The sequence below is a fragment of the Actinia tenebrosa genome, unplaced genomic scaffold, assembly GCF_029948245.1.
Source record: "Actinia tenebrosa isolate PJP-AT-01 unplaced genomic scaffold, QUT_ActTen_1.0 PGA_scaffold14__42_contigs__length_11649687, whole genome shotgun sequence".
In the NCBI taxonomy this organism is placed as follows: domain Eukaryota; kingdom Metazoa; phylum Cnidaria; class Anthozoa; order Actiniaria; family Actiniidae; genus Actinia; species Actinia tenebrosa.
In genome coordinates this window covers 6,867,321-6,884,353 of record NW_028292574.1, presented here as the reverse complement: position 1 = coordinate 6,884,353, position 17,033 = coordinate 6,867,321, and the positions used below count along the sequence as shown (strand labels likewise).

At 36.2% G+C, this 17,033-nt stretch overlaps 1 protein-coding gene across 4 annotated transcripts in view; it reads right to left on the bottom strand.

The window, feature by feature from the left end:
• The window catches only part of LOC116304284 (uncharacterized), a 61,102-nt gene that overhangs the window by 8,741 nt on the left and 35,328 nt on the right, over positions 1-17,033 (bottom strand). For 2 of the 4 annotated variants that reach the window (XM_089030061.1, XM_089030060.1), the window contains 22 exons: positions 16,836-16,986; positions 16,299-16,628; positions 15,589-15,897; positions 14,625-14,930; positions 13,927-14,231; positions 11,869-12,016; positions 11,332-11,580; positions 10,289-10,471; positions 9,205-9,518; positions 8,764-8,914; positions 8,219-8,548; positions 6,825-7,133; positions 5,875-6,180; positions 5,065-5,188; positions 4,527-4,600; positions 3,930-4,099; positions 3,259-3,346; positions 2,960-3,036; positions 2,511-2,550; positions 2,303-2,400; positions 1,930-2,046; positions 1,053-1,204 (listed from right to left, as the gene is read on the bottom strand). In XM_089030061.1, coding sequence (XP_088886187.1) covers positions 1,053-1,204; positions 1,930-2,046; positions 2,303-2,400; positions 2,511-2,550; positions 2,960-3,036; positions 3,259-3,346; positions 3,930-4,099; positions 4,527-4,600; positions 5,065-5,188; positions 5,875-6,180; positions 6,825-7,133; positions 8,219-8,548; positions 8,764-8,914; positions 9,205-9,518; positions 10,289-10,471; positions 11,332-11,580; positions 11,869-12,016; positions 13,927-14,231; positions 14,625-14,930; positions 15,589-15,897; positions 16,299-16,628; positions 16,836-16,986 — 4,331 coding nt within the window. The remainder of the gene's footprint in view (positions 1-1,052; positions 1,205-1,929; positions 2,047-2,302; positions 2,401-2,510; positions 2,551-2,959; positions 3,037-3,258; positions 3,347-3,929; positions 4,100-4,526; positions 4,601-5,064; positions 5,189-5,874; positions 6,181-6,824; positions 7,134-8,218; positions 8,549-8,763; positions 8,915-9,204; positions 9,519-10,288; positions 10,472-11,331; positions 11,581-11,868; positions 12,017-13,926; positions 14,232-14,624; positions 14,931-15,588; positions 15,898-16,298; positions 16,629-16,835; positions 16,987-17,033) is intronic. The other 2 variants (XM_089030063.1, XM_089030062.1) reach the window with 2 other exon arrangements.

The window sequence follows — 17,033 nt, the reverse complement described above, 5'->3', positions numbered from 1 at the left end:
CAGCCTCTTCTCATTCGGTGTATTTTGTCCATTTTTTTATTCGGCTAATTCAAGATTTTGCATTATTTGAAATTCTGTAGTACCGAATGCTTTAGCAATGTGTCAAACAAAAGGTGAGTTTACGTATTACCATTATAAAACGTTTTAAAAAAATTGACCGTGGAAAGTTTAATAATAAACTCTTTATTTACTGAGGGTAGCACTAAATAGCAATATGCTAACAACTCTGTGGCCCTCTATTATATAAACTATGAAGATATGTGTATAAAAACTATAGAGTTTTAGTTTTTTATGAGGCCTTCATTATAGCTGACGTGGTGTTACCACGGTAACATTATATGTGATTAGCTCCATTAATATTGAATGCTAAGCTTATGAACTTTAATACGGTTGGCGTTTTGGGTATTAATGTGTGAGCATGCATTACCCATAGATTACCATCTTAAACAATACAATGATGTTGTAAAACCTCGAGTTTTAAAGTGCTTATAAGCCTTTACACAATATTTTCAAAATTGATTCTTTAAATAGTGAATAGTTGATTGTGAAAATAATTCGTCATTTGAATGTCGGGTCTTTGAGATACGAAAGTTTATATTTCCAATATGTTAATGACTATGACGTAACATAAGGGATTTGAGTTATTTTGTGGCAACTTTTAATATTGAACGCTGGACATTTTTTGAAAACAAATTTGTAAGAACCTTTACGTGAGTCACGAGTAAGAGGGTGATGCTTTTAAAATACTGTAATCCAGAACGAGTGCAGTGTTGTATATTAAATGATCCCTTATGTTACGTCACAGTCATTAACATATTGGGAATATAAACCTTCGTATTTCAAAGACCCAACATTCAAATGACGAATTATTTTCACAATCAACTATTCACTATCTAAAGAATCAATTCTGAAAATATTGTGTAAAGGCTTATAAGCACTTTAATGTTATCTATGAATAGCTTACGCACAAATGAGAATGAGAGAAAGAAAAATATCATGACATATATTTAGCATTGAATTCAAGTCTTTCACAACAAAAAAAATTTACGTACCTGCAGTGAACAACCCAAGGAGACCCCATGGCTGTGTCTGACTCAAGACGTTTTCTGAAGGCCAATAATTGTGTTGCATGTTGAGGAACACCTTTATCAGGCCAGGCAGTGAAATGATATTGGAAGACATAGCGCTGTTCTTTTGTCTTCATCTATGGAAAATTGATTTCGTTACAAAACAGAAAAAGGAAAATAATTGTCGCTTTGCAAGACATAATCACTGAACTGACTTTTGAAACGATTTGTTAATTACCAAGTTGATATAGCAGTGCAGTGACTGTTTAATGCAAAGCATATTACGTTAGTTACGTTTGCGATCCTGCGCTGAGAGCCTCCCCTGAGGGACCTTAAGTGATTTGTTACTGAGGTTGTATATCAACACGTAAATGTTTAATGCCATAATAGTCCATTCTTGGAGTGCATGTGACGTCATAACCGTTATCTTGGTTGATTTTTATTTGGCAAAAGATTTGGTCTTGGTGTCCAGGTGAGTAGACCACGTTCCCCGAAAGGAATTATGGGTCGACTTTTTTTGGTCGAATTTTTCTAAAGGTGACTAAGTACAATGTAGATTTCTCTTATCAATTGAAATTGAATTCCGCCACCAGTTTGACTAATGTTTACGATAAATATAGAAAATGAAGAATTCGTATTTCATGGGTTCTTGTCAGAATCATGGGAAATCAAAATACGATGTTGAATCCTCAATTCTCAATTCTAAAAATCAACTCAGCTGGGTCTTTTGTTATGTCCACCAACAAGGCGTCCACGTATTTTGGCCTTTTATTCTCAATTCTCTGGGGAAATGAAATGACACGCCAATAATTGTAGTCATTAATAAGAAAGTCATTTGCAATAAGATACCGGATTTGGCTACCTTAGATACAACAAAAGTACGAATCGAGTAGTCAGCAAATACTTCAGTCTTGTGTAGATGTACAGATAGATCTTGGTAATTCTTACTCTTTTCTGGCCAATACTTTTCGCATTTTATCTGTAAGAAAAGAAGGTCAGTTTATTTTGCTCATGCTTTTGCTATTGCAACCCGTCCCCGTCCCCGTCCCCGTCCCCGTCCCCGTCCCCGTCCCCGTCCCCGTCCCCGTCCCCGTCCCCGTCCCCGTCCCCGTCCCCGTCCCCGTCTCCGTCCCCGTCCCCGTCCCCGTCCCCGTCCCCGTCCCCGTCCCCGTCCCCGTCCCCGTCAAATAATAACTTTAGGAATATAAATCTCATACACAAAACATTATTTTCACCTTATTTTGTTCTTTGATGCCTGTTAACATGACAATCACCGACATTTTTTCTTGCCAAATCATTCGCCAAAAATCATTAACAGTTTGAGGGAGAGGACCTAGTAGAACAAAAAACACACAAAGAAATTGATAAACATCATTCGGAGAGATCATTGGGGATAAACCGAGAAATTAAATAGTTCAAAATGTTTTTACAGAGATTGCCTACCTTGAGTTGCAATGTAGGATATCTGCTTACAGTCATATCCCTAAATGGCAAAGTGTAGTGAAGAATTATATTTATAGTATTGCAATTTTTTGTGTGAAAGTAGTTACATACACTACGTTACATAGTCTACTACGCTAGACAGACCCGGTTAGTGGGGTTAAGAAGGGGCTGCCGAGATAACAATATACCAGGAATTTTTTTCCCTCTACGAAACTTGCATACCCAGAATTTCAGGAACATTGAGATGCCGTAAATTTCAAAAAGAAGATGCTTTATGCTCATAAATCAGATATGTTGTCCGAGATTTCGAAACCCGGGGTTAGAAAAGCCCTGATACCGATATATCCGAATATCCTGGCCGGGTCTGTCTAGGGAATTCTTACACCAACACAATTCCCGAATATTAAGCATTGTATTCCAACTAAGGAGATATCTTTCTGTGATCATACCCGTATGTAGCTTGCATTGATGTAATCTGAATCTTCGTCTCCCTCCAGCTTTTCCAGAACGACTCTCGAGTTATCGTCTGAAAAGAAAGCAGCATGTTCTCAAATACAGCACTGCATCAGCATCGCTGTTAAAGCTCAAAAACATGAGATATAGACACATTACATGTGACGTCAAAGCAGCTCAATTTGGAGACCAAAACAAAAGAATTTCAATCTCCTGAGAATTGGAAACCTGTTGTTATCTCCTCCACGTTGAGCTGCATTCCGACGTGCTGCAAAGGGTGTATTGCGATACTTACATGGAATGACATTGCCATAGCGATTTTTAGATTTGTTGATCGGTTTCATGGCAACAGTGCAAGGGTACAGGCGACCATGTGATAATATCTAATATAGATAAACCATGAAGAATATTATTATCACATATTCTTGGGGAGGTTGCAACCCCATGACCCAAAATCCCTTGAGATAATATTGACAATGAAACAACCGCCATGCTGGTCGATCTAATCAGAGAAACTAGTGAGGAATGCTTTTTTGCCGCCAACCAACATGCCAGCTATGACGTACCATGGCACCCCAAGAATTGAAAAAAAGTTTTTTGCAAGTATTTTTGCATGTTGCATGTTGCATGTCGCATGTCGCATGTCGCATGTCGCATGTCGCATGTCGCATGTCGCATGTCGCATGTCGCATGTCGCATACCAACCTTGAACTGTATTGTGGATCATATGAAAACAATGTAATACGGAAGAAAAAATGTGCCATGAAAGCGTGTTGACAAAGTCTGGAAAAATTCTATATTGTTGTGACCTTTAGATAATCATAATTACGTCACCCATAGTGCATTTGGGGCTTGGTATGCATGCAATAGCTTGAAATAGCTGTATATACTTTACGCCAAGAAGAGTAACATCTACCGGAACTTGGGCCCATAATGTTTCATACTTTACTGGATATAGATACCAACCTTGAATTGGTGCATCAGTAGTTCATGTTCATTCCTTCTAACTCTGTTCATAAAGTCTGGAAACAGATGGATACCGATTTTTTCTGTCGTATTCTCATAAATAGCATCACCCTCTACTTCTACCATTTCTATGTTTCCCTCATTCTGTTTTTCATTTTGATTATGCTTATCTAAATTTGAAGAAAAAAGAAAGATCAATGCATTAAAGACGAATTACACGTTTCAGTTTACAGTGCTGTGCTCGAGGTTCCACTTGAATTTTTAACATTTTAAGACGTCACATATCATCAATAAGAGGACAGACAATGGAAATTTATGAGCGATTTGTTAACGTGGTTAGCGTATACGTCAGTAAATTAATAAATAAAATGAATAAATGAGATTTAGCAGTGGCATTTCTACAGAGTAGCTATTCATCCACTGTAATTCCAATTGGAATTTAGGAGTTGATTTTTGCGGAGGGAGGGAAAGCCGGAGAACCCGGAGAACCCTCGAAGCAGGAGAGAACCAACAAACAACTCTACTCACATACGACACCGTCAGTACGTATACATAAATACCCTTACTTAATTATAATGCAGAGAATCACTCTCTTACCGACTGGAACAGGGTTGTGTGTTTCTTGTCCACCGGGGTTTTCCTGTTGAGGGGTGTCTTCTTGGCCTTTACGTCTGCAAAAACAAATTTCTTAAAAAATTTAATTTAATTCTAATTTTTTCAAAGTATCACTAAACCTTACTTCTTCAGCCGTTAAGCTAAATGCCTCGAATGAAATGTAGCATAAATGAATAACCATACTATATGGAGGCTTACTATAAGACCTTTTACAGCTGGAATAAAGTGATACTTTTGCATTTCATGAGATCCTACCCTTGTGCCTTTTTTGAGTATAGTATTTTTTGAAAAAGTTTGAAGTCACTAAATGATCCTTGAGACAGCTATAAATACACTTTAATAATCCCTAATTCCATTCTTTTCTTTTGTGTCTATTTGACTATTACATGTTCACTAGTGTTTTATATATTTTTTTTTATTTCACGGAATTAATGCCTTCACTCTAAAAGTATTTCTAAGTAGAAAAAAAGCATCAATTATGGAATGGCAGCGGGTGAGAGAAATGATTGTGAACTCTTACCTTTTATACCAGAAAATAAAGACGATCATCCCAACTACAAAGAGTAAACAGAAAACAACTGCAACCGCTATGACTGAATCAGGTACTGATTTATCCACGTAACCTCCTTCCGCTTTCTTGATCTCTACAAAGAAAAGATGAGGTACTTCTGAAGAAAGACTAACGTCTCTTAACGTTTAAGAACGTCAGTAAAGTAGAGTACAAACACTAAAAGTGTGCAACACTTTGCACTACTTAGTAGTAAATAGTGCTAATTAAACAATAGAAAACAATAGGATTAGCATAATTTAGCAGTATTTTAGTGGTATTTATGTTACACACTTATAGCGTTTGTATTCTATACGTATACAGCTATTTCAAAAAGGTAGGTTAAGTCTTTTTTTTTTTTTTTTATCATTTTCATGTTGCATACTAAGCGCGAAATGTATTATGATTGATATGATTTTAATCAGTGAAAAGTCATAACAATACAGAATCGAATTTTCCAATAATTTGTCTACAAACGCCAATGCTAATAAAGGTTATACTTTAATGGACTACTTCAAAAATACGACGGCCACCTTGGTTCGCAATGCATTATGGGGCGTCCAGGGGGCAAATAAAGTTTTGCTGCTGTTGATATTAACAGGTCACTACAAAAGCATACAACAAAAGATGAATTAAGACACGGCACATCGATCAACATAAAAGAAAGACAAACACACCAAACTCTATATATTTTCCGTCATTTCTGTTTCTTTTTGCCCCCTGGCAAGATGGCCGCCGTATCGTCGAAGTAGTTCATTTTCCTCTTGTGAATATATAACTTACCTTTTTCAAGAACTATAGGGTCGCTAAATGGACCAGGACCTGCAATGGTGTAGCCACGTACAGTGATGTTGTACTTCATGTTGTCTGTAAGGCTTATGTTCACCAGTATGTATGGTGACTCGCTAGCATTAGCTGCACGTGATGCAAAAGGTGATCGACGCATTCGTCTAGCCAAGGAAAACCAATTTATCTCGTAGGCAATATTCTTTCCATTGCTTAGCTCTCTAGGTATTTCATTCCATGACACGTTGTATTTTCCATTGTCAATCTTGATGACTTTTACGTTTGCTGGAGCAGATGACGGTTCTGTTTTGAGCGTAGTGAAAATAAGAGTGAGTATTTCTTTGTAGTCTTACCATTGCACTGCGACTTTGCACTGCACTGAAATCAATTACATAATTTACGTATGTAAATTGTCCGTTTCAAACCATGATGTTTACATGATGTTCTCTAGACAATTTTCCCTTCCCCTTTCTGAAATTTATTCATGTGGATATAAAGAAACATTTCTCCAGAGAACGTCAAGTAAACATCAAATGGGCAATTTACATAAGAAGGTATTTAGGTCTATTAACGCATCCTTCGTATTTAATGCAACTAAAGAAGTCGAGGGAATCAAGGCTGACGTACGGTAGTGCCCTCCTCTCTTACCTCCCACCTCTAAGTTGTCGGATTCGATTCCTTGACTCGACATCACATTTAATTAGAGTTTGTTAGGTCTCTCCCCAGATTCAAGGGTTTTTCTCAGGGTTCTACAGCTTTCCTCCCTCTACAAAACCTAACACACGCTAAATTCCAATTTGATTTGATCATTAGCCATGCCTTGACTTTGGTCCTTCAAAGGGAATCAATACAATTTCAAAAAGGTCATCCGGCTTTAGGATTAGCACGTATCTGCAACTTATTAGAACATTATACAAGCATATGATAAGAATTTCAACAATACTTACTACATTCCTGAATGTTTGCAGTCCAGGTTTCAGAAGGATCTCCAATAAGACCATTGGCCTTGGCTTTCAAATAGAATTCAAAACGAGCTCCACCAATCACATTAAAAATGTAACTCATGCCCGTAAAATCCGTAATGGTCAATGACATCATACTTCGATTATTATCAATGATGTAATTATAGAATAGGGTATAGCTTGCTATTTTGCCAATGGCTCTCATTGGTTTCTCCCACTTCAACGTTACAGTTGGTCTTTGGGTCCCACGTTGAGGGTTGATTGTGGCGTTAAGATGTCTTGGTCTCGTGGGTACTACGTTTTGTAGAAAATTTGAATTTAAGGTCGGGCTCATTTCCGGTAATTTTGAACGCTTTTTTCTTACTCAAACAAGTAGTTATGCTACTCGTAAATACGATCCCGCCAACTTCCGTTTTCATTTTAAACACTCTCAGAATTATTCTACTAACTCCTATTTTCCTAGATCTGTTAAGTTATGGAATAACCTCCCACATTCCTTTAAATATGTATCAACTGTTTCACAATTCAAAAGTCTACTTTTTGAGCACTACAAAACTAAGCTTAGTACTTACAGACCGCCATAGTGTGATGCTCATGTAATAGATTATAAGTTTGTTTATATAAGTATTCTTAAGTTTTAGGCCCGGGTCAGGCACCATGCTTCACGGCAGGTTGAACCGAAAAGCATTATTTTTGAGACTGTACGTTCCGCTTTGGGTTCGGCTCATGTGGAGTGCGGCGTTTTACCTTGGCCTTAAACAGACATATTTTACATTTTCTTAATTAACGTAAGGAGTTGAAATTCAATTGGGGCTATCGCCCTGTTTTCTTCTCCGGCCGTCCTTAGCTTTGTATGTTGTGCATTTAATTGTATTATGTTTCTGGCAAATTCCAATAAACTAAACTAAACTAAACTAAACTAAATTAAAAACAGAGAAATTAACTTTTGTCTGCTGATCCTACTATAGAGGCTTTGCAACCTCACGTGATGGCAACCCCGACAAGAGGAACAACAATAAAGTGTTTTCCCCTGGGAAAGTGAATTTTTTTTCTCATGTAAAATTGATTTTAAAAGATCCCAAATTGTTCTTGTTTTTTGTCATGACTGCTATAAAGTGATGATCGGTGCAAAGCGTCTGTAATAAGTTATTAACTAAGGGTTAGGATCGTTTCAGCATAAAATATATCACACAAATGAATGGGAAGGTAATAAATTCGCAACCTTGAAATTCCACGCGGACTTTCACTGAGTCTTGGCTGAAAAGCATCACCGATTATTGCAGACCTTTGCTTCTGAGTTGAATTCCTATGATGCTTTGAGAAGTGTCTTTTTTGAAAAATAGAAATCAACAATAAACACCGAAAACAATAATACATACCTAATAATGTGGAGATTTTCCCCCTGCTCTGCAGTTTTCTGTATGAACCATAATCGACTTGACAAATGTAATCCAAACTGGTACAGTGTCTTTGCGCTTTGTCACAAGAATATCTGTCATAAACATCCTCAGCTGATGTGTAGTTTACACGTAGTGTTGATATGAGTATTGATCCTGTTCTTAATGAACCGATAGAGTAACTTGTAATGTCTGTATCGTTATGGTACCATTTGATGCTAAGTCCTCTTTCTGCTCTGCACATCAAGTCTGCATGCGAACCCTGACTGGGTTGCAGTTCTTTGTTCCCTATCGGTGGTGGTATCGGTGGAGCTAACAAAATATATACAAAAACGCTTTTTTTTCTATGTTTTCTTATACGTTTGACAAGCTTCTATTTTATAACTTGAGAATTCTGTATTGAGTGTGCAGTCATCTACAGTTATTCTGTTTCTGAAGTTATTCCTATATCCCCACCCCACCCCCCAAACATTAACTCAGAATTTACATCTGCCTAGACTTTTCAACAAGACAATCGAGAAGCGTACCTGGTTCTTTGGTAACACCATATATTTCCACTCTAAAGGCGTATGCTTTAATCTTTTCTACAGGATAGAACCGTACAAATCTAGCTGCTAGAGGACTTGGCAAGGAATGCTTGATGATGATTGTTGAATTATTTTTGTTACCAATAAAAACCTGAACACATCGAGAAATAAAGTTACAGGAGAATCAAAGAGTAGAGTTTCTATCCTCCCCCTCCTTCCTAGTCCAATGTTTTAAAATGTCACACATTCTAAACATAGAGTGCTACAAATCCGCTGATGCTCAAAACCTCACAAACTCTATGTTTAACAATATATATGGACATGTAATGATTTCCGATCGCAAAGACGGACAACACAATTGTAGACTCACGTTTGTTCATAGCTTTTTAATGTGAACAATCTGTAATATATATTATATATATTTCAATTCAATTGATTTACCATCTCCTTTTCCAAAGTTTTGTTTTCTACAGGCACCCATAGTAGATCATCTATAGATCCTTTAACTTTGTAATTTATTGTCCTCTCGTCACTGTTCGGGTCACCTTGGGTAGCCACAGCACACACGTAGTAAATCTCTCCAAGGTCTATTTGTAACCATGGTTTGGTATCATCGTCACGTGGTCTCCATGAACTCTTACCAAAGAGCCTAGCTTTGGCTGCAGTCCTCGTGCTACTATAAATAGAACTTGCCGACATTCTGTTGTCTGGCACGGCGCTGCTATTGGACATAGCAATGGCTAATCGCGTATAATCTAAAAATAAAGAAAAACGATTGTATGTGCTTAAAAGACTGTATTTGTGTGGTTAAAATGTTTTTAAAATATAATAGATCAGTTTAAACAATGAATTTATATACATTTAAAGATAAATCGCATTCAAAACTATTTGCACCTTTTTCACGTATTACATTAAATCTCAAAAATACTGAAAGTTTGTCGACCTGTTCACTTCTCAAAACCTGCTGGCCGCAAAATATTATTTTAATTTCTGTAAGAACTACCTTTTATCTCTGCAGTACTCAAATATTATAGTCCTACGAAGTCTAACTTTTGAGTTTTGATTTTTTTTCCTAAGCCATATTCTAGCCAACTGGCCAAAGTCGATTATGGATGGTCGGTAAAATTAAAATATCTAGATATAAATAAGTTCATATTTAACTTTAAGGCTACTCATCTTTGCATAAGATATATATATCTACTATAATATGGAAGGATTTAGTGTTGTGATGATTTGTTATGGATTTACGAATTTTTAAACATCGCCCAAATTTCATGAATGAGAAGTAGTCAAAATCACTAATTTGGCCCCCAAGGGGACCCCCCCCCCCTGAAACTTTACAAAAAAGCGCCGAGACACAAAACAAAATGTGTTTTGGAAATAACCTTGGAAGGGCACACTCACACACAAAGTTTGAAAGAAATCTGTTTTTTCACCCAAAATGGTTATGAGGTTCTTACAGAGACAGCCTCTTAAGACTCATCCAGACCCTGCTCTGTGCCAATATCATTTTGTAGTCACTTACCTTCAGTGTGAACTTCAACTTCACACAATGTGAGAAATTCCGAATGATTGTCAAACGTGATAGTCAAGAACCGTCCCATCATGCTTTGATGGCAGTAGATAGACGTTCCAATCCCAGAGGGCAGTGGGCCCTGCACACTGTTACAAACGGGATTTGATTTACCGCCATTGCTTGAACTCCCACCTAGTAATGAAAGATATTCGTGTTATTAATTATTTTATACAATGACATTAATATAGCTATTGTCCTCGCTGTTCTTTATTGGCAACTCGAGAAACGAGTGAAGGACTGAGAACGAGTATATGGAAGGTATTGATAATCAGTCTTATTAAAGATACATTTCCATGACGAGAAAGAACATAACACAACTAACAGGTTTCTGCAGCATGGCTTTGATTGGCTAAGTAACAGCTAAATTATAAGCAATCGATCAGTATGTTCACTAGGGACAAGCGTCCCCAGTAACCATACGTTTCTTTATTATTTTTGAGATGTTTCTACAAAACCAAAATCTTGAAACTCCAGAAATTTACTAATTTCAATGTACTCGTTCTTGTTATGGTGTTTATTTTTTAACTAGGTTAATTTCTAAAACTAGTTCCCAGTCCTCGACTCGTCTCCAAGTGGCCAATTGTCCTAGACAAGCGCGCACGGGGGGCGTAGCGGCGAGAGTGCTCGCCTTTCGCCAATGTGACTCGCGTTCGCGTCATCGCTTTCCAAACTCGGCATCGTATGTGAATAGAGTACCAATTTGTACTGTAAAAACTATGAATTTTTAAAGCTAACCGCATCGACCAGATCTTTGTGTGAATGTCACCTTAATTTGGTTGACAAAATCACGCGCCATTCCAAAAAAATGAAGGCCGTGTTTCATAGAGGTCTCTCTTGTAAATCACCTTATGGTGACAGCGATAACCTCAATAAAGATTATTTATTATTATTATTATTAAAAGAAAATGCTTCCTCGCAACGTTAATGATTCACCTAGTCATTCTGCTGTGAGGCCTTATTGTTTAAATCTAGTATTAAATGGAATTATTTACCAATAAGAATTAGAAAGTCGTGCAGTCTCTCGGAGTTAGAGGCCCTATTAACAATAAGCACCTCATACACAGGTATACTCTGACCAAGATCAACCATCCACCAGGCTCCGTAATCATGCTGGGTGTGGGTGCAGCTTTTACCATTAAAGCTTGGATTAGGAATCCCATCAACTGCATGATCAGGTGGTCCACCCGGATAAGTACTGGACTGTGTTGCTGTTTTATGGTAGGCGTAGTTTACTTTAGAGGCTGAGGAGAAATAAATAAATATAGTAGATAATACATTACAATAATGCAGTATCAACATACCTTTTTAGATTAATGGCGTGACGTTTTCCCATTTCAGACCACAAACCATTCCCTAAAGTATTATTTCTTTGTTTAACGGTTGCGCATGAGAAGACACATAAATATGAATACGACTCAAACATTTTTGTTTCTCAAGACATTCACGTGGTCCCAAATGAGAAAGCATTCACTCAAGGAAAAGAGGACGGTTCCATCTCGCAAGATAACTATAAGGTGTTTTTATCTTACCTGATTGTAATCGTATTCCATATATCTCAGCTCTCATACAAACAGCTCCGTGGTGCATTATGGGCAGGATACGTAAATATCTGGCAATGACTCCTTGATACAGAATCTGCTTGACGATTCCAGAATTATCCACATTACCATAAAATGTCTGAAAATGCACCAAAATATACTTTGGTACGCTTTTCAAATTTCAGTCTTTGCCACCTCTATACTTTTTATAATTAGACATTTAGATTTTTGCAGGAAATTTAGGGAAGAAACATAGACGTTAATCAAATGGTGCATGTATATTCCCATGATGAAAAACCTTTGTTTAAACGCGCGCATCCTTGCTATTATTATTATTATCATTATTATTATTATTATTATTATTATTATTATTATCATTATTATTATTATTATCATTATTATTATTATTATCAGCAGTAAACACGTTTGAATGCTAATTAGGTAAGCTAGATAGGGCGTAATTTCGTAACCTACCAGTATGACAGGACTAATAATACAATCACTTAAAACCAATTATAGAGGGGGGGAAATATATATATAGCTATATCGTAAAATGTCTTATTTCTAATAGTAGTTTCTAAATAAATAAATAATTAATTGATTAAATAATTAAAATAAATAAATAAATAAGTTTATAATAAGATTTACTAAACTTGAATTAACTGTAATGTTCTTAAGATGCAGTTTAAATACTTAGAATGTTTGAAATGTCCTTAAGATGTGATTAATTTAAATGTTCTTGCAATGTTCACTGTGCAGCTTAATACCGCTTTCTGCATTCTAAGTAAGACATCTTTGTATCTTGCTCCAAAGATATTCTTCATCTCAGGCTCCATCTCTTTAGACCATCCTCCAAGAGCGTCCAAAATGAGGTTCACTCGCAAGATCGTGTATCCTGGGTGTTGTTTTGTGAGCTCAAGTCTAAGTGCTCCATACTTCTTCGTCTTCTCTTTGTCTTTCTTCTCTCGGTTGTTAAGCAACGGACAGCTCATATTATTCATATTATTATTATCATTATTATTATTATTATTATTATTATTATTATTATTATATTTTTATATATTTATACATATATATTTTTATAATGATATAACTTTATTGAACAATATATATAAAATCCTATTCCTCAAAATAATAATTTCAGTAACCAGATCTATAATAGAATAATATGTAAATCTTAATATATATACACTCGATTGCAGGAACGTTGTAGTATACATTTATACATTTATACAAATATCTAATGAGATGCATAATGCAAAATAACCATTTTCAACGCTGAAAACCAAGTGATTTATAATCTGTACGATCTAATAGACAAGAAAAAAATATTTTGACAGTCATTGAATGAAACAAACGATAAATAAATACAACGATTTTTCTGTTTTGCATATCATTAAATTTACTGAATAAATTAGATATATGTATAAATGTATACTACAACGTTTCTGCAATCGAGTGTATATATAAAGAAAAATATTATAAAAATATATCTATATAATAATATATATGCATGGAAATTAAAATGATTATTTAAAAATAAAACAATTTATTATTATTATTATTATTATAAATATTGTTATTATTATTATCATTATTATTATTGTTATTATTATTGTTATCATTATTATCATCATTATTATTATTATTATTTAAAAAAAATTATTTCAAATACTAAAAGAATAATTGCTAAATAAATGTCAAGTTTATAAGAGCTTCCTGTATAAACATTGTTATTATTAATATTGTTATTATTATTATTATTATCATTATTAAAAAACTTTATTTCAAATAATAAAAGAATAATTGCCAAATAAATTTCAAGTTCAAAATGAGCGCAGATAAATATCGGTCCTATATTTACATACACATATAAAATAATAAATCGAGCAAGCCTATTTTATAAAAAAAATTGGTTATGCGGGCGGCAGCGTTATCGAGTGAGAAGTCCACGTTTTGAGCGTCAAGTGTTCTTCTAATAGATCGTGATATTCTCAGGCAGATTTTGTAATTTTACAAAAATTAAAATGATTTAATGTGCCCTCTGACCTGTTGTGCTTTGCCATTCTCTCTGTATGGATGATAAGTCTTCCCATCATCAGAACAATTAAGCTGGAATGCCTTGACCCATCGTTTTGTCTGGTGGTCACCCTGTGTTGACACAGCACAGATGATGTGGGGGGTCCCTAAGTCAATCTGTAGATAAGGGCTAGTGTCATTTCCCATAGCACACCACGATGTTCCATTAGTGTAGTTTAGTCTGGCCTGGTCACCTGCTGTCCCTGAAGATGCTGTAATCTTGTCAGCTGGCATGACTCTGTTCTGCATGCCAAGAGCAAGGTCTCGACAATCAACTAAAATATAAGGTATCGCATATGGATTTTTATGCGTTTTTGGTGTCCACTATTTCAAGGGTGGATCGAGGGGGGCTATATATTTGGCGAGGAGCCACCTCTCTTTGAAGTTGAAAATAATAAAAATGTAATAACCTAATTATAAAATATACTCTATTTGATGCCTTTCTAGGTAACAGACCCTGTTGATTCTGTTGCCACTGTATTTTAATACTAATTTGCGGTTATAACAAGGGCTACCTTATCTTTGTGTAAGTAGGGGTTGAAACTAAAGCTTAACGGGGGGTTTGAGAGCGGTATTCAAAAAAAGCGTCGTGAAGTCAAACAAACTAAACTTGAGGACCTTTGTATCGTCGAAGTAGTTCATTTTGCTCTTATGAATATACAACTTACCTAGTTCAAGAACGATAGGGTCGCTAAATGGACCAGGACCTGCAATGGTGTATCCTCGTACAGTGATGTTGTACTTCATGTTGTCTGTAAGGCTAATGTTCACCAGCATGTATGGTGACTCGCTAGCATTAGATGCACGTGATGCAATAGATGATCGACGCATTCGTCCAGCCAAAGAAAACCAATTTATCTCGTAGGCAATATTCTTACCATTGCTTAGCTCTCTTGGTATTTCGTCCCATGACACGTTGTATTTTCCATTGTCAATCTTGATGACTTTTACGTTTGCTGGAGCAGATGACGGTTCTGTTTTGAGCGTAGTGAAAATAAGAGTGAGTATTTCTGTAGTCTTATCTTTGCACTGCACCTTTACACTGCACTGAAGTCAATAGACCTAATTACCTTATGTAAATTGTCCATTTCCAACCATGTGATGCTTACATGATGTTCTCTAGACAATTGTTTCTTTATCTTTCTGAAGTTTATTCATGTTGATATAATAAAACATTTCTCCAGAGAACTTCATATCATATGACTTGAAGTTGGCAATTTACAAAAGAAGGTAATTAGGTATATTAACGCATCCTTCGTATTTAATGCAACTAAAGAAGTCGAAAAAATCAAGCTGACGTACGGTAGTGCACTCCTCTCTTACCTCCCACCTCTAATGTCAGATTCGATTCATTTACTCGACATCACATTTAATTAGAGTTTGTTAGGTCTCTACCCAGATTCAAGGGTTTTTCTCAGGATTTTACAGTTTTCTTCCCTTCGTAAAACCTAACCCGCTAAATTCCAATTTGATTTGATAATTAGCCATGCCTTGACTTTGGTCCTTCAAAGGGAATCGATAAAATTTCAAAAGTCATACGGTCATCCGGCTTTAGGATATCATTAGCACGTATCTGCAACTTATTAGAACATTATACAAGCATATGATCAGCCGAATTTGAACAATACTTACTACATTCTTGAATGTTTGCAGTCCAGGTTTCAGAGGGATCTCCAATAAGACCATTTGCATTGGCTTTCAAATAGAATTCAAAATGAGCTCCACCAATCACATTAACCGTGTAACTCATGCTCGTAAAATCCGTAATGGTCAATGACGTCATATTGCTATTTTTATCAATGACATAGTTATAAAATAGGGTATAGCTTGTTATATTTCCAATGGCTCTCATTGGTTTCTCCCACTTCAACGTTACAGTTGGTCTTTGGATCCCACGTTGAGGGTTGATTGTGGCGTTAAGATGTCTTGGTCTCGTGGGCACTACATTTTGTAGAAAAACAGAGAAACTAACTTTTGTCTGCTGATCTCAGTATAGAGGCATTCCAACCTCACGTGGTGGCAGCCACGACAAGAGGAACAACGATTCAAATTTATCTCGTTTCCAGTCGGTCATGGCTGCTATAACGTGATGCTCGGTGCAGAGCGTCTGTAATAGTTTATTAACGTAGGGTTAGGATCGTTTCAGCACACAATATATCACACAAATCAATGGGAAGGTAGAGAATGCGCAACCTTGAAATTCCACGCGGACTATCACTGATTCTTGACTGAAACACATCACCGATTATTGCAGACCTTTATTTCTTAGTTAAATTCCTATGTTGTTTATAAAAAGGTCTTTTAAAAAAATCGAAATTAAAACCGAAAACAAAAATACATACCTAATAATGTGGATATTTTTCCACTACTTTGCAGTTTTCTGTATGAACCATAATCGACTTGGCAAATGTAGTCCAAACTGGTACAGTGTCTTAGCGCTTTGTCACAAGAATATTTGTCATAAACATCCTCAGCTGATGTGTAGTTTACACGTACTGTTGATATGAGTATTGATCCTGTTCTTGCTGTACCGTTAGAGTAACTTGTAATGTCTGTATCGTTATGGTACCATTTGATGCTCAGTCCTCCTTCTGCTCTGCACACCAAGTCTGCATGCGAACCGTTACTGGGATGCAGTTTTTTGTTCCCTATCGGTGGTGGTATCGGTTGAGCTAACAATAAATGTACAAAAACCCTTTTTTATGTTTGCTTATACGTTTGAAAAGCTTCTATTTTATAACTTGAGATTTCTGTATTGAGTGTGCAGTCTTCTAAAGTTCTTCTGTTTCTGTGAAGTTATTCTATATTCCCACCCCACCCCGCAATAATTAACTCAGAATTTACATCTGCCTTCTCAACAAGACATTTGAGATGCGTACCTGGTTCTTTGGTAACACCATATATTTCTACTCTAAGGGCATATGCTTCAATCTTTCCTACAGGATAGAACCGTACAAATTTAGCTGCTAGAGGACTTGGCAAGGAATGCTTGATGATGATTGTCGCCTGATTTTCGTTACCAGTAAAAACCTGAACATATCGAGAAATAAAGTTACAGGAGAACCAAAGGGTAGGGT